Genomic DNA, 23,073 nt, shown 5'->3' on the forward strand with positions numbered 1-23,073 from the left:
ATGATTTTCTCATTATTGTTCAAGTCATTTACTAAAGGAACTATACTTTTCGATAGCCGTTTTCGATATCCGATACCATAAATCATCAATTACGAGCTAAATAACATGAAATACAACAAAATCCATCATCAACATGTCATCTATAAAATTCGGCCAAAGAGGATTGTTGAAGGGCATGTGATTTTCTTGCTTGTTTTTCATGCCAAACATCATCAAACAACTAAAAACACTAAAATGTCATGAAATCTAGCAAAATCCACCATCAAAACCTCTCTCCCTATGTTCGGCCAGCTAGTATTCCCTCATGGATACTTGTGTTTCATCCTTAGAAAATGAAAAAGAAAGCATGGGAAAGGTAGATCTTAAGTTAAAATTGAAAAATCTTACCTTTGATTGCTTTGTTCTTTGAAATTCAACAAATCTCTCTTGAATTTTCCTCTCTAGGGTTTGTTTCTATTCGTTTCTCTTTGTTCTTTGCTTTGGCCGTTCATGAAGAGTGAAATGGGAGAGTTTATGTTGTGTTTATAAAAGGAAATTATAAAAATAATAAAGCTTGACATGTGTCACCAAGTGATTGGTCCATGTTTAAAACTTAACAATTAAGCATTTTCTCACCACCACATGTAATTTCTTAATTATCCAAAGTATAAAATAATAATAGGTGAAATTCATGGGCTTGACAAGTGTTATGCTGGTGTAAAATTCCAAAACTTCCAATTACGTCCTCGTGGACACGAAAAATGACTATTTTGCCCTTATGTTCGAAAAAATGTCAGAATTAAAATTTTTCATTTCTCAAATTCAAATCATGCTCCAATTAGTCAAACTTGATCAAAAATTTCGTCCAACATTCCCATTTTACCCTCGGGTGGCAAAATGACCATTTTGCCCCTACGTTATGAAAATTCCTAATTTGACTCCAAATTAATCCTCGAACTCCGAATCACCATATTAAGACATTCTAAGGTTCAATAACTCTCAAATATATCCTAAAATCTCTATTCATACTAGTTCGAGGTTTTAATTGACTTAATTGTACCACTAGGTACGATACCGACTTTTAACGATTCTTCAAGGCATCCCAGTATGTAGATATGCTATCAAGTACATGAATAACATGGCAAGTATATTACAGAGCTGGGCTTGACAGGATCTATCACAACCCAATTTTCGGGCCATGACCAGTGCAAGGACCCAATAGGCATGGCCCATTGGGCCCAAGCAAGCCTTTCTATATAAACTTGTTCATTAGACCTTTTGTCTCTCTTTTACCTCTAAGGTTCTTAATTCATTGCTTTCAAGAATAATTTCCTTTCGAAAATAAGTCATGGTAATTGAACAACACCATTCACAAATTGATAATACCATTTGCCAACTTGTGGCAACATTATCATGCAAACCAAGCATACGATGTTTACAATAAATCCAATGAAGTACATTTAAATAACAATATACTTATACAAAGACCTTGACTATCAGCAGAGTGACTCTGTCGTGAATACTATCATGGAGTGTTTTGGTAAACCTACCGTAAGATGAACAAAGGGAAACGTCTCCACTTGAGATCCAACTATCTACGAACTTGAAAACTAAAACATGAATTTGAAAAGAATGAGTATAAACCTAGTGAGTGAACATAAGAAGGGAACAAGCGAACGATAAGAAATGTTTAAAAACCATGATACACTTATATTCAAAAACAATGCAATTTAGATTTATTCTTATAAAACCCCTCATTTAAACCTTTAGTTGTTTAATCACTTGATGATGAAGGATCCATGAACAACAAAGAATTTTGAAGAGTGAAAACTTTAGTAGCATTCAAGCAAGTCAAGCGAAATAAATCAATCCTCATCGTAGCGGAAAGGCATTCTCGCTACAACGAAGCTGCAGCGAGAATGAATTTTCGCTGCGATGAAATTTAGGCACAAATCATCAGCTGCCCGAGGGTTTCTCGCTAAAACCCCTCATTTAAAACTTGATTAATTAATCCCTTGATGTTGAAAATCCATGATCAACCGTGATGTTAAAGAAGTAGAAAATATGACGGAAACCAAGAAAGGTAGCAAGCTTGACAAGAGGTTTCTCGCTGCAGCGAAAAGCAGAACCGTGGCCAACCTCGTAAAGCCGAGAGTTTTTTGCTGTAACGAGAATCAGAACAACCAAGGAAGAGTTTCTTTTCATAACAAAAAGAGGCCATTTGCTGCAATACAATTCAATTTGAAAATACTTAGCAAAATTTCAAGGTTCAACATGCAAGATTCCACATACATTACAATCACATACTATATTTATAACTTTCTCTTGCACATGTATATATGCATATATAAACACGAATACAACCACCTTACTCAGCCAATGTGCACTCTCTACACGCACAAGGCAATATCATCATGTACACTCCCTACTCGCACACTCAATATCATCGTGTGCACTCCCTACTCGCACAAGCAATACCATCATCCACACTTTCGCACCCTATCATCATCGGCATGTGCATCCCCCACATCGTGCACATGCACGGTTATATTTATTACACAACATTAACTATCAATACACAACATATATATATCAACATAATATAGAAGCACAAGAATTCATCATATTGCACACTCACAACATAACACGTTTCAATAAATGTTTGTTCCCATGCAGAATCTTTAAGGAAAAATCAAATAAAAATCATTCACATGCTTCATCCAAATACCAATGCATTTCCCAAAATATTTTAAATGCAAGTTCACTCACCGGTCTTTATTGATTCTTTTATCAATTCTAACTTCGACCGATGCTCCAAAAGAGACATGGGATTTCGTTGGAACCTTAAGGTTTCTTTGTAGTTAAATTCCTTTTCAAAAGCTTTCAAACGATTATGGAAAATCTTTTTCTCTCTCTAGAACATCCAACTAGTGAGAGAAAGTATTAAGGAAAGGCTTTTGAGGTTTCTTAAGGTGTAAAAGTGGAAGAGCATGAAAAACCCTATGAAGGAGTGGGCAAAAGCATGAAACTTGGACTTTCTATGAGAGATTTATGGAGGATTCAAGGTTTCCTCCCATGGAAAATGAAGAAAAATGTGAAATGGAGAGTAGGAATGGGATGAAAAAGAAGGAGCTGTTGGAAGTTGCTGGAACTTAGATATTTTTGCTTCAAGTTAATCCAAATTTCACTTAATTTACCAAAATGCCCTTATCATGGTGGCTTTGTCTTCCTCCCATCTTTTGTGCAACCTTTTTACTCTTTTAACACTGAGACAAAGTCCATAATGGTCTAAAAATACTCGGATTCAAGAAAACGTAAAAATTTAGACCCGAGATGCAAAATGACCATTTTGCCCCTACTATGGAAATTATCAGTGTTTCTATCTTCTTCATTTATTTTACCATCATTCATTTATTCCTTAGGTTTACTTAGACCTTAATAACATTAGAAAACTACTTCTAGGAGCTCACCATGAGAAATGATGAAATTACCCTTAATTCGTGTTATCGTTTCTACTTCTAGTTACGGGTCTATGGAGGTCTAGTTTTCACAATACGAGGGTACTGAGTGTCATAGGATCATTCTCATCCATAACTTACATCATCATTCTCATCCATAACTTGCATCATAAAGTAAAAATCATCCTCATGCATAGCCCATAGTGTATATGAAATTCTCAACACATATATCTCATGGCATACATATCATAGTTTATATAATAATTCATCCTCATGCTTAGCTCGTAGTGTACATGATATTCTCAACACATACATCTTATAGCATTCATTTCATATCTCATTTCATAAATCATCATCATAACATGGGAGGAAAATCATCATCCTACAAACCTATCATCAAACATAACATGCATATTATAGTCATTCGTAATCTCATTAATGGAACTACTGCATCCATCAAACCTTACAAGCTACACCATGTCTAGCATGTTCATCATACCATTCATATTGTTTTGAAGGAAAACATTTGAAAGGGCTTGTCCCTCTTGTTGAAACTTAATTCATAGTAGAATATTTACATAAATAGATTCGCAAAAAATTTCAAAATCATTTATGTTAACTCACATCACAAATTATCATCAAATCAAATTCTTTAATCATATTTTTGAAAACTAGTCGAAAACCTTAAAACTCAAATCCTTTTATAAACCATCCTTTGAAATAACATCTCGTCATGCATAACAATTATTTCAATAAAAATCATGCCCACTTTACATATTAAAATACTTGAAGATGTGTATCCACTCAACTAATTGGGGACTCAATCTCTAGCTCCAATCACAACTTCTTTTTGGCAAAATTCCTTGAAGTTTTCAACTGTTCCTAACATTCAACAATCATCACAATCATTTTTTAAACCTTAATCTCGTAATAATCATTCTAAATACTTTTGTAACTACGCAAATTTATCGAAGACTAATTTTCTAGCTTAAACCCACTATTACTTAACATAATAAATGCTTAGAAACCCATAAATCCTTCATCCTTATCATAGGTGAGCTTTGATGCTTAGGAAAATCATAAAACTTTGTGATGCCATGGTATTGTGAAGACACCAATTGTGGCAAGGTTAGAAACCCCATCAAGATGAACACCAATCTTGGCAAGGTTAGAGAACCCCACTAAGGAAAATAATGGCCAAAATCCCATTTTGATTGGCCAAACCAAAGATACTAAAATCTTTTACTCTTTTAAAAAGAGCCTAGAGAAGATAAGCACTATTGCCTATTAAAGAAAATATTCTTTATTAATTCTCAACTTCAATGTACTTAACACTTAACCCAAAAAGGCTTTATATAACTATTCCTAAGGAAGAAAGCCTTCTTACTTTTCCTATATGGGATTATTACAATTCCTAAATAAAAATAAATAAAGAAGTAACCTAACCTAAACCTCCTTAGAGTATAAGTAAAGTAAGAGATAATTTAACCTAACCTAACTTAATGCCCAAGTAACCTAAATAATATACTTTTGTATCATTCTCCCTAAATTGGAGAAAAATCACATTCAAGATCCATGTCTTCTTCGTTTTCTCCACAGCAAGAAGAGAGATCAGCTATATTGAAGGTAAAAGAAACTTCATAATCGCCAGAAAGTTCAATCTTGTAAGCATTCTCATTAATACTTTCCAAGACTTGAAATAGTCCATCAGCTAGAAGAGATAATTTTGCACAAGACTTAGAAAAATGTTCTTTCCTTAAGTGAATTCACACTAAGTCTCCTTCTTTAAAACTAGCTAGCTTTTTGTGCTTGTTGGCTTGCTTTTAGTATCTGGCAATTTGACAAATAATCTTCTCTCGAACTTCTTCAAAAAGCTTCTTGATTTGCTTAGCACGTTCTTCAGCATCAACACTGAATTCACGAGTAGTTGGTAACGTAGGAAGGTCCAAAGGACTAAGAGGGGATTTTCTATGTACTACTTTGAATGGACATCTTCCAATGGTTTGGCTCGTAAAATTATTGTAAGAGAATTTCGCTTGTGCTAACACAAGATCCCATTACTGAATATGTTTGCCCACAAAGCTTCTCAATAAGTTTCTCAAACTTTTGTTTACCAATTCTATTTGACCATTCGTTTGAAGGTGACTTGCAGAACTATATTGCAAATGAGTTCCCATTTTCCTTTAGAGAGTTTGCCAGAAATGACTCATGAACTTCACATCTCTATTTGAAGTGATTGTTTTTAGAATTCCATAGAAACGTACAATTTCTTTGAAATACAAATCAACTATGTGAGAAGCATCATTTGTTTTATGGCATGGCACAAAATAAGCCATTCTGGAAAATCTATCGACAATTATCATTACAGAGTCCTTTTGCCTTTGAGTTCTTGGCAAACCTAAAAAAAAATCCATACTCATATCTACCCAAAGAGCTTCAGGAATGGATAATGGCTTATACATACTAGTATTTTGGTTTCCAAGCTTCGCAATGTGGCAAGTACGACACCTTTGAATATGTCGAATGATATCTCACTCTAACTTGGGGAATAAAATTTTTCTTTCACAAGAGCCAATGTTTTGTCTATCCCAAAATGTCTAGCTAATCTTCCATTATGAGCTTCCCAAATAATAGATTGGCATGGAGAATATTGAGGAATGCACATTTGGTTACCTTTAAAAAGATACCCTTTTTGTTGGTAAAATTATCGATAAAGATGTTGAGAACTCGATTTCTATATCTCACCAAATTCAAGATTTTTCTCATGCAATTCTTTCACAACTTCAAAACCAATAACCGTCAATTGTAAGGTCGAAAGAAGAGTAAGGTGACAACTTAAGGCATCGGTTACCTTGTTTTGCACACCTGACTTGTGCTCAAGGAAAATTGGAAAGGCTTGAAGAAACTCACTCCAAGATGCATGTCAACAATTAAGCCTGTGTTGGGAGTTGAGAAGTTTGAGGGCTTCGTGGTCAAAATGCAAGATAAATTCCTTTGGTAACAAATAGTGGCTTCAATGGTCTAAGGCTTGAATAACGACATAAAACTCTTTCTCATACGTTGAGTATTTCAACTTTGCATCATTGAGTTTCTCACAACAAAAGGCAATTGGTCATCCCTCTTGAGATAGAATAACACCAATATCTACATTGGATGCATCACAATCAACTTCAAACACTAAATCAAAATCTGAAAGTGCAAGCACGGAAGCTTTAGTAATATTTTCTTTCAATTCCTCAAAGCTATGTTGTGCCTTGGTACTCCATTCAAAACTATCTATCTTGAGGCATTTAGTAAATGGAGAAGCAAACAAACCAAAATTTTTATGAAACTCTGATAAAAAGAGGTCAATGCATAAAAGCTTCAAAACTGGCCAATTGATAATAGTATCAACTTTGCTTTAGTCCACTTCAATTCCCCAGCTTGACAAAACATATCCCAAGAAGATAACTTTGTTTTTCATAAATTCACAAATCTTTAAATTAGCAAAAAGCTTTTGCTCTCAAAGTAATTCAAAGATCTACAGTAAATGTTCCAAATGCTTCTGTTAACTTTTACTATACACCAAGATATCATCAAAATAAACCACAATAAACGTCCCAACACAAGGGTGGAATACCTGGTTCATTAGGTGCATAAAGGTGCTAGGTGCATAGAGAGGCCAAATGGCATAACTACCCATTCATATAACCCATCACGAGTTTTAAATGTAGTTTTCCATTCATCTTTAGTTCGTATTCGAATTTGGTGATAACCATTATGTAGATCAATCTTAGAGAATAATAGCACCATGCAAATCTAACAAATCAATAAGTCTTAGAATGGGAAAATGATACTTGATGGTGATTTTGTTCATGGCACGACTATCAATGCACATATGCCATGTTCCATCTTTTTTTGGAACTAATAAAGCAAGAACAACATAAAAGCTAACACTTTTTCTTACCAAGCCTTTCTCCAAAAGTTGTTTGACTTGATGTAGTAACTCCTTATGCTCTTGCGGACTCATACGATACGCAAGCTTGTTTAGAATTATAGAACCAGAGATGAAATCGATGGCATGTTGAATATCTCGCATTGGTGGCAGTCCGTGGGGTATCTCATTAGGTGCAACATCATAGAACTCCTCAATTATGGGCTTGACATCCTTGGGTAAGGATGAAAATACTTCATTCTTTTCACAAACTAATAAAAGGTATAAGAGGCTTGACTCATGATAAGCCTTGTTTAGGCTAGACGAAGGGATGAGTGTTTTATCTTCTTTTGTCTTTTTTGTCAGTCTTCAGGTTTTAGTGGAGTTAACATAATTTTTACTCCATCTTTGATGAAGCTATAAGTATTCTTGTATCTGTCATGGTGAGCTTGACGATCATATTGCCACAATCATCCTAACAATAGATGGCATGCGTCCATTGGGATAACATCACACGAAACTTCATCTTGATACTTATTTCCAATATAGAATTGAATACAATAACGTTTCGTTATCTTAACTTCATTTCCTTTTCTCAACCAATTTAACTTGTAAGGATGAGGGTGTGCCTTAATTGAAAGCTTTAACTTTTCCACCATGTAGTTGGCAACAACGTTCTCACAACTTCTACTATCAATAATGATATTGCAAACCTTCCCTTGAGATGTGCACCTTGTATAGAAGATGTTGTGGCAAAGCTAACTTTTATTTTCAATCATCATAGCATTGTTGAGATTACGACAAACAACAAAAGCTTTTCCATGGTCAACAGGAACTTTTATCATTATCTTCATTGAATATTTCTAGTTCATCCTCTACTGCTTTCATGATAAGTTCTTCCCTAACTTCTTTTTCTACTAGGGAGATAATTTTTTGATTTGGACAATCGGAAGCAATATGCCCAAATCCTTGACATTAGAAACACAAGCAGAAGCAATTTCTTTATCTTTATTGCTTGCAGTTTTCGAAGAGTTTATCTTTGAAGTTGAAATGGTTATCGAACTTTGTCTCTCGTGATTTGAGGTAGAATCTTTTTATCTAGATGAACTCATGGAGCTTTTCCGTGATCATTGTTTCTCAACCTTTAATGTTAATTTGGTGACATCATTTAAGTTCTAATATGGTTGTAGTTGAATAACATATACAATTTCAACATTGAGACTTGCAAGATAACGAGTGACAATTTGCTCTTCAGGTTCCTAGACATCACACTTTATGTGAAGTTGCTCAAACTTCATTGTATATTCTTCTACCGATATTGTTCTCTGTCTCAAGTTATGAAATTTAATAAAAATTTCTTGTCAATAGTGCTTAGCAAGGATCTTATGCTTGTGTTCTCAACGTATCTTATCCTATGTTCTGATCTTGTTATGGCCTTCTCTTTCTCATTAACATTCGAGATTTTCCCACCAGATAGAGGCTTGCCTTTTCAATTTAATTGCAACAAGCTTCACATGTTTTTCATCAGGAACATCTTTGAGCTTGAAAACTCTTTCCACTATGTAGAACTAGTAAGAAAATCATCAAGGTGAAGCCTTTTTTTAAACTCAGGAATGTCTACCTTGATTCTCAAATCTCTATTAGCAACAATTTTTAGACGACGTATAGGTACTTCTTCATCAGAAGACAATTCTTGATGGAAAGGATTGGTATTATCTTTTTCATCATTGAAGCTACTAGTGTTGATTTGAATAACATCATGGCTTGCGAGTTGCTCTTGTAATTCTTGAACTTGGTAACGTAATTCCTCTACCTCAATCTCATGAACATCTCTTTGACAATTTTGGCATCTTTGCGGCATTTTATTGGCTCAAATAAGGACAACAATTATGGCAGTGGTGATGCAAAAAAAATGATGACAGAACTATAAAACAATAAACAAACAAAATCACCCGAACAAGGAGAGTCGAAACCCAATAGCAAACCCAAACTACGTAGTGAACAATGATCCTCCTTATATGATACCAAATTAACACCAAGGCATTGTGAAGACACCAATTATGGTGAGGTTAGAAACCCCATTAAGGTGAACACCGATCTTGGTAAGGTTAGAAAACCCCACTAAGGTGAATAATGGCCAAAATCCCACTTTGGTTGGTCAAACCAAAGATACTAAAATCTCTTACTCTTTTGAAAAGAGCCTAGAGAAAATAAGCACTCTTGCTTATTAAAGAATATATTCTTTATTAATTCTCAACTTCAATGCACTTAACAATTAACCCAAGATGGCTTTATATAACTATTCCTAAAGAAGAGAGCCTTTTTACTTTTCCTATGTGGGATTATTACAATTCGTAAATAAAAATAAATAAGGAAGTAACCTAACCTAAACTTCCTTGGAGTACAAGTAAAGTAAGACATAACTTAATCTAACCTAACTTAATCCGCAAGTAACCTAAATAATGTACTCCTGTATCACTTTGAGCTTTAGTAATCCACAAAAAAATCTAGACACATAAACACTGTTTTCATTTCTGGAAAATCAAGATTTAAAGATTTCAAAGTTGAAAAATGCCATCTTGTTTATAAAATCTTAAAACCAAGCTTTCAAATCTTTAAAAATGGTTATTTGAGTTGAAAATGGGTTTAAGAGGGTTTAGGGTTAAAAGGATATCTTACAAAAACGACTGAAGGTCATCAACCCTTATAAAATGTGACCTATTTATAGTTTAAAATGTAAAAATATGTTTTTACCCTTTTCATTTTTTTGAAAACAACGTCATTTATCGATAGATTGGGCCATTTATCGATAGATGATTTTTATGGTTCTTTTAAAAAAGCTCTCGAGTTGTTACTTATCAATAGATGTGTCCATCTATCGATAGATTAGCCTATCTATCGATAGATTATGAACATCTATCGATAGATGTTCTTTAGTTTCTTGATAACTCTATGATATAGAGTTATTTGAGCTTAATTTTGATAATAATTTGGCTAGGTTTTTGTAGTAATGCATAGAAATTAGTAGGTTTTATTTAATTATTTTAAATTAGTTATTTTAGGTGAGTTAATCTAATTTTGATTAATTTTATGCTTAATTTGGTGTTAATATGATAGGTTGTTATTGATTTATTTGTGTTTTTGTAGGTGTGATGAAAGAAGAATTTTAATGGAAGGAGAGCAATTTCGAGGTGCAGACTTCTAATGCATATGTTTCAGTTTTTTGGTCATAACTTTCTATAAGAAGCTCCAAATGAAGCGATTCTTAAACCCCTGGAAAGCTAAGAGAAAAATCTACAACTTTTATGTTTACCACTTCACTCAGTTCAACTTGTAGAATGGTCAAAAATCTTGTCAAATTTGACACACTACAGTAGTCCTAGAACAATTGCTATTTCTGTTAATTAATTTGGCAAAGCTGCAACTTACATAGTTTGATGAGGAAATCCTAGCTGAAATTGACTTCTTTTTTCACCTAACTTGGTCTAACTTCAAAGCCTATAAAAACAACCTTTCGAAGGACTTGAAAGAGAGAAGAAGAAAAAAAACACCAGATTGAAAGCTGAGAATCAAGCCACAAAGTCATTGAAGCTGAGAAGATTTTGAAGGATTTAAGAAGACTTGGAAGATCAAGATCATAATTCTTGAGTTTATTCTTTTTGATTATTCTTTATTTTCTTAGTTTGGTTTTATTGTTTAAATTTTATTCAATGATAATGTGTGACTTGATAGGGAACTAAATTGTTTATCTAAGATTATGATTGAACTCAATATATAGTCTGAATTAATTATCTCTCTTTTACTTATATTTGATGGATTTAAGTTGTTTATTTTATTCTGTTTTTAATGCTTCTAATTGCCTAATCACCAATTAGATTGGATAGGAAACCTAGGTTAAACCTTGACGAAGGAGTTTTAGATAAACCTTGAATAGAATAGCGTATGATTAAATACACTTAGTTGATTAGGTGGCTTGATTTGCATATAGGGTAGACATACACCTATAAGCCATACGTAGCCAAGATTAGAGTACAAACTTAGTGAATCTTTCTTCAATTTAATTTGCATAGACATATAGTAAATTAATTAGGAGAGGTCTCTTTATAAGAAACTCGAAAGAGACTTGTAAATAATTTAGAACTCTAGGTTAGCAATTTAATCTATTAAACTAAGTTAAGAGAGAGAGACAATAATCAGATGAAGTATTGAGGGATATTATAATCTTAGATTTGGTAGTTAAGTGAGTTTTATTTACTATTTGATTTTAATTTATTTAGTTTTAATTTTTCTTTTCTATTTTAATTGTTTGGATAAAATTAGGGTATTATAATTTTAATAGTTAACAATAGGAATTAAACAATTCTCCATGAGAACGATACTCTACTTCATTACTATATTACTTGTTAGCGATACGTGCACGCGTGAGAAATCAACAACATTTCCTTTTAAAAACCTTTATGGATTGTATCCATCGATAGATAAAAGAACATCTATGATAGGTTCCAGAAATTAAATATAAACTTAAAAACTTGTCCATTCGACTCCTTTTTACATCAAACTTTGTAAATCATCTTTATGAATCAAAATATGAATTTTTCCAAGCTTAAAACTTCATTTAAATGTTCAAAACATGAAACATACTTACTCACCTAAGGATTTCTTAACTTAGCATCATACATCACAGTGAGATTTCGCACAACCTGACAACTCTTATGCATCGAAGTTGTGAAGCCTTGGATGGAGAGAAAAATCAAACCTTGAGCTTATTGGGAGTACACCAAAGGAGCTCATATATACATGTTGGTCACCACTTGAACTGAAAAATCTACGCTAATGGATTCTTCAATCGTCCATGTACACACATTACTTTTAAACCTCACTTTTTAGTGACGAGGAATATCACACTCATATATATATTTCAAAAATTGTTACCAATTGGCTAGTGACAAAAGGATTTAACGGTTAAATTGATGGAATGAATTTTTTAATACAAATTAAAAATGTTATGGCAAAATACACAATGAAAACAAAAATGATAATTTGAAACAAATTTTGGAGACAACAATGCAAATTTACTTGAAAAATGGAGTGTAGAAAATGTAATGCTCTCACATGAGCACCTCCCATAGTGCTTAAATTAATTCTAATATACATATATAAAGAGTATGATATTTGGGGCATATCTGCTTGTTAATTTGACTGTTGATTTATTGAAGGCGAAGAAAATCCAAAATTTACAATTTTCTTTTCCCTTGGATTAGTATGCAAAAGATGCGGCTGTTGCTCCAAAGCATGAAAACAGAGCATTGCTGGCTTCATGTCCAAAAGAAAGCCCCAGGGCAATTCTACAATCATTTCTTCTTCAATTCTGAAGTACACATCGAAATCATGCCCCGGACAAAGGGTCCCAATGTCGTGGTAAGGCTATCAACTTAACCATCATTCATTATATGTAAAATATGTTAAGTCGGATGTAAACAACTGTCGAATTTTGCTACAGAAAAAGCTTCAGTAATCATGTTCTAATTTGTTCCATGTAACTTTCTTTTATCCTTGACCAAGATATCCACTACAAAATCCTTTGCCAACTCATGGAAAAAATCAAAGACAGCAGCAGGGACAAATCTCGGTCGCAGATAGTAAAATTATTGAAGCAGATTCTGGAACAGAGAGTTTTCATGTTAAAGTATTGAACCGCATAAGCAAGAATTGAAGGTCAGGTAGAAAATTCCAGCATAAAAGTTGAATGACAGAAAAATGGATGACTTCCAAAGCATATATCAATATTCAAAACATAATGTTGGTACTCTTCCAACTTTGTAATTTCTCCCAACTTTCTGTTTATTCTCTCACATTCTATACCAGGAAATCAAAAGCCATTTCCAAGCCTTTGTCACTTCCCTTGGAAATGGTATCATCAATATTCAGGCATAATCCACACAAAAAACAAACAGCTTAGTACTAACTAGTGAACACAATCTTACATTTGAAAATAACATCGAAAAAAGCACCTTCAAATCAATCTTAATATATTGATTATATTATCCATAAAGCCCATAAAGTGTGCTGATTTCTTCAAGAATACAAAAACAAGCAACATTAGGCAACAATCCCAATCTCATTTACATGCATTTCCAGATTTTCTCCATTCTACATCAGCTTGATTATATAGAACACCATTTAATTAAAAAGATTTCCATGTTCATTACATCAAATTCTTGCATTTTAGTTTCATTGATGACCAGCAATAGAAAATCCCACCACCACATCATTCCCCATTTATGACAAAAAATGGAGTACAGCATTTTGGTTAAGAAACATATACAACCAGATTAACAATAACAAGTTACAGGCAGCAAAGATAGAACTTTCTTTTACAGCTGTTTAATTCTGGGTGACTCTCCTTTTACAGCTGTTTAATTCTGGGTGACTCTCCTTCTCTCTGAGAAGGACTTCTCCAAAACCCAGTACCATAAAATCTTTGCCACATCTCTTTCTCCAGTTCCACCACAGCTTTCTCAGCCTCTTCAGAAACCTCCACATCTGGGAAAAAATCCTCAAGACAAACTACAGGGTGAACCTGCAACTCGCTATCATCGCACCCACAATGACCCCGGTGGGTCCTCGGCTGAAGCAACCCCTTTTTCAGCAACTTCCGCCGCCGTTTCTGGCGGAGAGCACGGCGACATAGCCCTGCAGGAACCTTGTAAATTGCTAAAACCAAAAGGTTCGCTATCCCACAAGGGCAACAGCAACAAATAGCCGCACACTCTGCTGTTGTTTCCCCACAAAACTCCCCGAACTTGGCACTCTTCTGAGAAGTTCTCCTTGTGCTGCTACCACCGTCATCGACGCTTGAGGAACAGGACGAGGAGGAGGAACGGCTTTGCAGCAGCGGTTGCCGTCGACGGACGGAGGTTGGGGTCCTAAGGATTATCTGGCGAGACATTGTTTAATAAAAGAACAAGAGGGAAATGTTTTTATGCTGATTCGATTTGCTGTGGTCAGTTTCGGTGACGGTTTTGTTTTCCTTTTGGCAACAATGGGAATGTTACAAAAGAAACAAAACGAAACGGTTTGGGTGTTAAAAGGTCGGTGAAAATAATGATAAACAATGAAGGAGCAACTTTTTGCGTTTCAACCTTATGATTCTCGAATATCAGGACGGAAAAGTTTGACTAACTGCTGTTATTCCTGCCTGAAAGAACAGAACAATCTGAACCTTGGAAAATGGAAAACCAACCCCTTTCCTTTTGTGTTTTTTTTCCAAGGTTTTACCCCTTTTGTTGATGATCAGGTTCTTTTCTCAACGATCCTGAACAAGGAAGAGAAACTTATATGGAAATGATGGTTGGTCTGGTTTCCTATTCCTTGCTCAAGGATCTTGTTTACAAGACAGGGAGAGATGTGGAGGCTCAAGAACCAGGGATTTTTGGTGGTGATGGCTGGCAAGGGCCGACACCAGTGAAAAACACGGCAAACAAATCAAGGCTCAACGAAAGATATAATAATATCTGCCAAGAAGAAGGGTCAGATTTTTCTTTTTCAGATGAGCTTGATTTTCGGCTGCTGATAGTTGTTGATTCTCATCTTCTGGGGTCTCTAATTCTCTCAATCTGTTTTGGTTCCTTTGACGGGTTCTTGCTATATTTGGGCTCACTATAAAAGGAGAGAGAGAGAGAGAGAGAGATAGCTGTTTCTGATTTTGTGTGAGTAGGATTTCACACAGGGAAGCCTAAGCCCTGGTTTCTATCTAGGGTATATGGCTGTATAAAATTTAATTTTTGTTGGGCCTGTGAAAGGAATGGAGAGTCAAGTAGCAATCAAAACTGGGGGGGAAGAAAAGAAGAGCAGGAAAAAACGTGAAATTTGTGTTAATTTCTTGAGCAAATTGGTCCACGGGGCACTGTCCACTTGCGCTAGCTGTTGGCTTTTGACAAGCTCCTAGCCTGCCTACTACTGGTGCACTGGTTTACACGCCCACGAACACCACTGAAAGAGGCCTGAGAGGAGCTTGAAAATGTGATATTTTATCTTTTTTGGGGTGCAAAAAGGTTTTGAGCTGATGAGTTTTTGTCTCTGAAAGCGATGGATTAACGACAATCTTCCATTCAATCAACACAAGGATACGGGTCACTACTGAGCCCTCTCTTGGGTTTGACTTGTTTGGATAGAAATGAAGGGCTGGAGGGGAGTTATATGGAGCTGTCTATGACTCGACTTCCACGGCACAATTTTGTTACAAGAGCCCAAATCCATGCCATCAAGTTTTTCTAAAAGACGTGCTTTCACAACTGCTAATTTTCTTTTTTCTCTTTTGCTTTAGTCCACTCTAGCCGGCCTCCTTAATCAGTTAATCTATAATTTATTAATTAATTAATAACTACTGGTACCTACTAACAACATTAACTTCTTCACACCGTTCTAATACAACAAAACCAAATCTTTTTTTCATTAATTAAAAAAATTAAAAAAAAAGAAGAAACCCATGCTTTCTTATACAACAAATAAAAGAACGAGTCACTAGTCTATTTTTTCTCCTTCTTTTATCCATTGTTGCCTTTCATCATAATTTATATTAATTTTATGACGTATGCATTTAAAGTCTAAAATAAATAATATAGTCTCCGTTTTACCTATTACATAAGAGCCAGTCATAAAGTGGGCATATTGAGGTGAAGTAGGCAGCAGGATGAGAAAAAATTTGTGATGCAAATTAACTTCTTCGCATTAGAATAACAAAACATTTCTATTTTATAGGACAAAGGTCCACAGTAAACTAAGCCGTGTCCACGTTGGTTGTATAACTATGGCTCGTATAATTGTGGCTCTAATTAACACCCAGGTATTTTACCAAGCCTGTAGTCAGAGCGCGTCAGGTTGAACTCAATCATGAAACCAAGACATCCACATTATTCCAGAGTATTCCAAAGTGGGGCCCTATCCAACCCTATTCAATCTTCGAGCGTATCCGATAAAATGGTCATCACACGAGCGCTCTCCGCGTTTGGTTCAAGCAACAGCTTCCCCCTCTGAAGTGTACGTATTTGATGTGACGCGCACAGGAGTGAAAGATGCCAGAAGATTTCACTCTACCAAGTACCAACAGGTGTAAAACAATACTGCTGCATTTATTAAAAAAAAAACTAGCATCAGTTAAATTATGTCCGGTAAATCTCCGATCAACAGTACAGAAAAGACTTAAAATATTTAAAAAATAAACAAGTAACAAATGGAATTTTAGTTAATAGAATTAATTAAATATTAATTATAAAAATTTATTTAATTTAAAATAAAAAATAAAAAATTGATTAACATAATAAAAAAATTAGAATTTATTTAAAATTTTTAAAATAATATAAAACATTTTTAAACATCATGTCATTTAAGTTTCATTTTATTTTTAATTTTAAAGAAAAATAAATGAAGTCTGGTTGAGCTGATTTGCAGTTTTGAATTTAAAAAAAGGAAATGTCTGGTAGCCAAGCCGAAGCGATGATAATGAGTATTGGCCTATTGGGGTTGGCATGATGAGAGAGGGTTATAGATGGGAAGTGTAGAGGGGTCGTACTTCACAGTGTGATAAGCTGGCCAGAGGCAGGAGGATTGAGCCCACACAGCCCATATGTGATAGGGTCAAGCCTGGGGGTACGCTTACCAGGTTTGAGGTTAAGTGGTAAAATGGGTCCCAACCACTGTTTGGTATCTTCTGATCAGGAGAGTTTGTTTTTTTGACTGTGACTGTAAGGACTCTGCCTCAGCCTCGGAACTGGGAATTGCACCTGATGGACACTAAATTCTGCTCACTGACATAAATATTACTATATTTTATTGGATGAATATTAATTGTGAAGATTCAAGTTTGATTTATTCTCTTCCTCACCACGGTCAGTAGCTAGAATTTCAGTCCTTTTGTTTTCTTAATTATCAATTTCAAATTTTAAAATAAACAAAATAAATTTTATAGATATACTATTTTAAAAAATCATTGAACAATTTAAAATTTTAAAATTTTTTAATTATTTATTAAGTTTAATCAAATCTCTTTATTTTTGGTTAGACAAGTTATTAAATTAATACTTTATTAAGTATCATTAATCAAAATATCACTTGTTATTTTTATATTATGTGACGTTGATATTGAAAGTAAAAATATTATGTAATCGTATCAAGATACCATGTTAATATCATTTGATATAAAATAAGAAGTGATATTTTGAATAACAATATTTATTTGATCTAAAATAAAAGTATAAGGATTTGATTGATCATAATAAAAGAATAAGAATTTATTTGACTTCTTTTGAATAATTATGTTAAATTTATTAAATAAAAAAATTATTCCAAATATGTGTAACTCAAATTTTGGTATAAAAAAGAGGTAAATACTAAGTATTGTATTAGAGAAATCTATATTAAAAAATGGTATCAGACATGATTTGTTGGACCCATAACTTGATAAATAAAGTTTATGCAATAATTTCTTCCATTAGCATTTGACAAATAGTAGAGATTTTACATCTTAGGAATAGTCTAACTGTCATTATTAAAGAAAGGAAAATTTATGTTTGGGAAACTCTTCAAATGCTAGTTCCTAAATATGGACTCAATTAAAAGGAGTTGAAATGGCAAATGAATGGCTGAGATTTTAACATTAGATCTCATAATTGATTACTCAATTTGATGGATTTTTTACTTAGTATTGGGCATTTGGGCTATTGGCTCCACAACAAAGAACAAGTCTAACTAATTCCTTAGCTCTTGAAAAACTACATTACATTCATATCCTTCATCTTACTGTCCATATATGATGATTGCATACTAAACATTACTATTAGAAATCAAGAAACATCATAACGTTTTTTAAAGACTAGTCCAAGTACAGATAGGGAAAAAGCCAATTTGCAATTCTCTTCTTATATTAGATTCCCTTCCCTTGTTATATATATATAGATATATGGACATTGATAAATTAATTCCAGAATTGTCTACCCCTTCAATGTTTTGTCAATTTCAGAGAAGAAAATTGAAGATACTATTAGTGCTACATATGTACAAATGATATGACCCTACCTCCCACGCATGTGTACATGTCCCTTCACTCTTTGAGTATTTCAAAATGTTTCCTTCTCGCAATCCGACATTTCCAAGTACAAGCAAAAACCTTGATGGGTTATGTTTGGAATATATATTAATTGCAAAGCTAGGTCTCTCGTTCATCACCACTCGCAGGTTTAAGTTATTTTCACTTTTGGAATGTTTCTGGAAATAAAAGCATATGACTAACACTCGTTTTCTTTCTGTGTGAAAGCCAAGTTGGTGCCAATCCACTAATTAATTTATTTATATCGTAACATCTTTATCGTATGAATTGATTAGATGATTCATATCCACAATAAATAATTTTATATTCAATGTGTCTTATCATCTTTTCTTGATAATATTAATTTCAAATACAAAATTCGATAAAGAACCATCTTACTTATAATTTACTCCAAATTCTTATACACAAAAAAGGAACCATAAAATATATGGTTTTGACATTTCGTGTGATATACATATTTACATATATGAATATAACTCTTACGTTAAAAGCATGATTACAAAATAAGAAAAAGAATGGATAATTATGATTTTTCTTAATTTTTTAATCTAATTTATGTAAGCTATATTAAGCTGAATGATTAATATTCATATTGTTTTGTTAAATGGTGATATGGTCATCCTTGAGACACGGCCACGTTGGCTATTTCGTTTAGCTGACTCATTAGATTAACTCTAATGGAGATGGTGACCCATAAAATAATTTGTGCAATAATCCGTCAAAAAAGAAATGATAGATCCAAGTAAAAGAAAAAAAAACAAAAACAGAAATGGGAATTATAAATGGTTTTAATCAAATAACTAAGTGATGTTAATGAATTAATTTTGATTTTAATAGCTAAAGTTGACAGATTGTTTATCAATTTTAATTTTTGGGTTTCAGAGTTTTCATAAAGTACAGAATTGATCACCATTTATCATGCTTATCTTTTTGTCCTTATTGAGATGATGATCATAGCTAAGCTTCTTATGCATGTCCTTTTATGAACGAAAAGGGCGTCTATTTGCTTCATTTACAAATAAAAATATTTATGAGAAGTATTAATTATATATGATATGTTGATTTATATACTCTACATTGATAAAAGAATAGAGTAAGAATTGAATTCGAATTTCAATATTGGTTGGCCCTTCGATCCTTTTATTTCATGCCTAATCGATAAAAGTTGGCTAGACGTTTTGAGTATTGTATATCTTTGGATCGCTGACATTTTAGAATTAATTAATCTGCACCTCCCAATAAAGGATTATAACTTTGGGAAATGTTGTAGTCACTGATTAAAGTGATATTTTTGAAAAAAATTATACAATTATTGCATTGTTTGTTCTTCAATTTGATGTAAAAAGTGTATTAAAACTTAAGAACAAAATCAGTTTTTGAATACAAAGTTAGTTAATCTTAATAAACACTTTTGATTTGAACCTTATGACTTCATTTAACAAAACAGCTAGATGTTTGTCGGCCTAAGTAATTAGAAAAAGCTTTTACTTAAGGAAATAGAAGTTAAGTCCATGTATTAATAGGGATGTAAATGGGTTGATGTTTTACGGGTATTTGTAGATACTATAATTAATAACATAGAGTTCGGGTACCTTGTAGTCTATTGTAGGACAACTTTGAGTAAGGTTTTTAATACTTGTCTCAGGTATCATCCTTAGGATACTTGTTATCCGAACCTAATTATATTACGATATTTGATGTATGCTACATTTGAATATGATGTTTGATGATACATTTATATAGTTTTGGCTATATATTCAAATAAGTCCCTGAACTATATCAAGAAAGTCAATTTAGCTCTATCCTTTTATTGCGTTTAAATAAACTCCTAAACTTTTATTTTAGGTCAAATAAATCCCTCTTACTAATTGTTGATTAATTTTCGTTAGTTAATAATACAGTCAGTAATTTTTGATGTCACGTCATTTGTCACGTGGCATGTTGACATGTCATCTTGATTACGTCAATACCACGTGATAGATAACATGGCATTAAAAATTGTTGACTAAGAAATATGTTTTTCCCTTTTTACCCATCCAAATGTTCAAAAATTATTGATTAACAATTTGAAATAAAAAATTAAAAAAAGGACTAATTGCTTTAAATTGATTACCCTGTTTCATAACTGATTACCATATTCTTAAATCTTAATTGAAGTCTTTTTCCTTAACAAAAAAAAAACCTAATCAAACTTTTCTAATTCGATTAAAAGTAGGTGTAGAAAAATTCGAAAATACCTAGAAACAATTTTGAGAAGAGGAAGAGTAGATGTAAAATAATTTTAATTGGAGGAAGAGAAATTTGAACCATACTCTCTACATAAGAAGATCATGCACCAACTAATAAATCAAATGTTCAAATACAGAGGAAGAATAAATGTAGGACACACATTGTTTATAATATTGAAACTAGAAAAGACACACAACATTGTTGTACAATAAAAAAAAAGTCAAATCCTTATTTTTTTTTCCCTAGAATCTGTAAGAGAAATTTGATGGTGTTAAATTTTATTTACTAACAATAATAGATTCTCTCTCTACATTTTTCATAATTTTTGAAAATTCAAGACTATCTAAAGAATAATTTTTAAAAGAGAAGTAGAAATTGCAAATAGAAAGAGGACATTCTGACTATAAAGTACATTAGATTTAGATAATGTTGAAAAAACTGAAGATTTATTTGTGAATATTGATTTGTTTAGGCTATTTGAGTACATAGTTGTTTTATGCAATTAAATTTAGGTTTGTTTTTTTTTTGTTGGTAATGATGACTTCAATTAAGAAAATGATAATCAGTTAAGAAAGGATGGTAATTAGTTTAAAGTCATAAGTTTTTTTTTTAAATTTTTTGTTTCAAATCCTTAATCAATAATATTTAAACATTTGAACAGATAAAAAAAAAAATCTATTTCTTAGTCAACAATTTTTGAAGCCACACCATCTGCCACATGGTATTAATATTTAAAATGACACGTTAACATGCTACATGACAAATAACGTGGCATAAAAAATTACTTATTGTACATCGACTAATGAAAGTTAGTCAACGGGTTAGTGAGAAGGGCTTATTTGATCCAAAATAAAAATACAGGAGCTTATTTGAATGTAAAAAAAAATGATAAGGGTTAAATTGGCTTTCTTTGTATAGTTTGGGGGCTTATTTTATTTGAGCATTTAGCCTATAATTTTGAAGTTGTATTATTGTTGTTTGAGTTATTTTACAATTTTTTGTGGTTTAAATTTTAATTGTTAGTAAATTGCATATGAATTAATGTAAAATATTTATCTTATTTCGGTTTTAGGTTTGGCCGGGTTATTAAATGGGTATCCACATATAAAAAATTGGTCATGTATAATCAAGAATTTAATAGCATTCAGGTAATTAATGAATAGTGTTGTATTATTAGAGTTCGGTTTTAGATAATGTTTTATAATTTTATCTGAATTTTAATAGGATTCAAATATCTTAATAGTTAAACAGTTTTATTCGAATTTTATCCATATATCCTACTTGTTTACATCCCTATGTCCTAATTGTTGAGATATAGTTTCACCATAGTAAAATTAATAATTTAAATGTATTAAGTTGATCAAGATATAAAATTAATTAATTAAAAAATTAATTTGCATAAATGTTTGAGTTTAATGCTGAGTTGTACTTTCATTTAAAATTTTGATTATATAACTTGAAGTGAAATATAAAATCTTAAGATCCCTGTTAATAAATAAATAGATCTTAAAAAATTTTTGAATAAATAAATATATCTTAACTTATCATGCTTAGATGGTGAAGCTTGTATGTAAAACTTTGTCTAAACGCCAGCTAGCTAGAGCTCGCAGAGGAAGTCAAAGGTTGTGGTCCAGTGGTGGAGAGAGTTTAGTACTGCGATAAATCTCGAAGAAGTATGACTTGAAATTCATCCAACATGTTAATGGGTTTTTATTCGATGCAACGAACCGTACAACTCAATAATACGTTAAAAATACTCAAATATTAAGTATCTAAGACGGCTTCTTAAAGATCCTAGCATTTGTCTATGCACATCCTGGACGATCTCTGATAAGATAATTATATAAATTATGCATATTACAGAGATGAATGAAGTGTATATATATAAACACACGTAAAAGTTAATTCTTTAATTAAATATTATACTATAATTCAAATTAAATAATTTATACAACTTATAGTATTACCTTAACAATCGTCTGGAATTTCAGAACCAAAGTTGAAGATGGCGAATGCTTTTAGACTAGTTAAAGAAATGTTTAAAAATTAAATAAAATATGAGTACAACCTGAATGTGACACACTAAACTTATTTTAAAGTTCATATCATCTACACACATTAACGTCGTTACTTTTCTTTGTCTACTTTTGTATTATCATCATTTAGCACATTTTACTGGTTATTGAAATAGTAAAATTTTGAAAAATACTAAAGTGTTAGATAAGTTTTTAGAAGGAAATAAAAATAATATATTTATGTTAAAATAACACGTGAAAATGAAATTTTTATATTATTATTTAATAAAATTGAAACACTAGTTTTAGGAAGATTGATAAGAAGCGTCCTCGTACCGACAGGATTTTATCAATAAAATGAAGAGGTGCCAAAGG

General features: G+C 32.5%; 1 protein-coding gene across 2 annotated transcripts; it reads right to left on the reverse strand.

Moving 5' to 3' along the window:
• LOC18598458 lies at window positions 13,450-15,094 on the reverse strand. Of its 2 annotated transcripts, none has more exons than XM_018122282.1 (2): window positions 13,786-15,094; window positions 13,450-13,753 (listed from the first exon to the last, which is right to left on the reverse strand). In XM_018122282.1, exons 1-2 carry the CDS (start codon window positions 14,297-14,299, stop codon window positions 13,725-13,727), a joined length of 543 nt encoding a protein of 180 aa, XP_017977771.1. In that variant the 5' UTR covers window positions 14,300-15,094; the 3' UTR covers window positions 13,450-13,724. The 2 variants fall into 2 exon arrangements, with proteins under 2 accessions (XP_017977771.1, XP_017977770.1); XM_018122281.1 differs by having other exon boundaries at window positions 13,450-13,744; window positions 13,777-15,094.

The sequence above is a fragment of the Theobroma cacao genome, chromosome 5, assembly GCF_000208745.1.
Source record: "Theobroma cacao cultivar B97-61/B2 chromosome 5, Criollo_cocoa_genome_V2, whole genome shotgun sequence".
In the NCBI taxonomy this organism is placed as follows: Eukaryota; Viridiplantae; Streptophyta; class Magnoliopsida; order Malvales; family Malvaceae; genus Theobroma; species Theobroma cacao.

Bases quoted from the DNA above. Each gene is read 5' to 3' on its own strand.
- LOC18598458 (XM_018122282.1), bottom strand. From the start codon at position 14,299: ATGTCTCGCCAGATAATCCTTAGGACCCCAACCTCCGTCCGTCGACGG. The intron at 13,754-13,785 runs GAGAGTCACCCA...CAGCTGTAAAAG, and splicing joins AAGTCCTTCTCAGAGAGAAG to GAGAGTCACCCAGAATTAAA.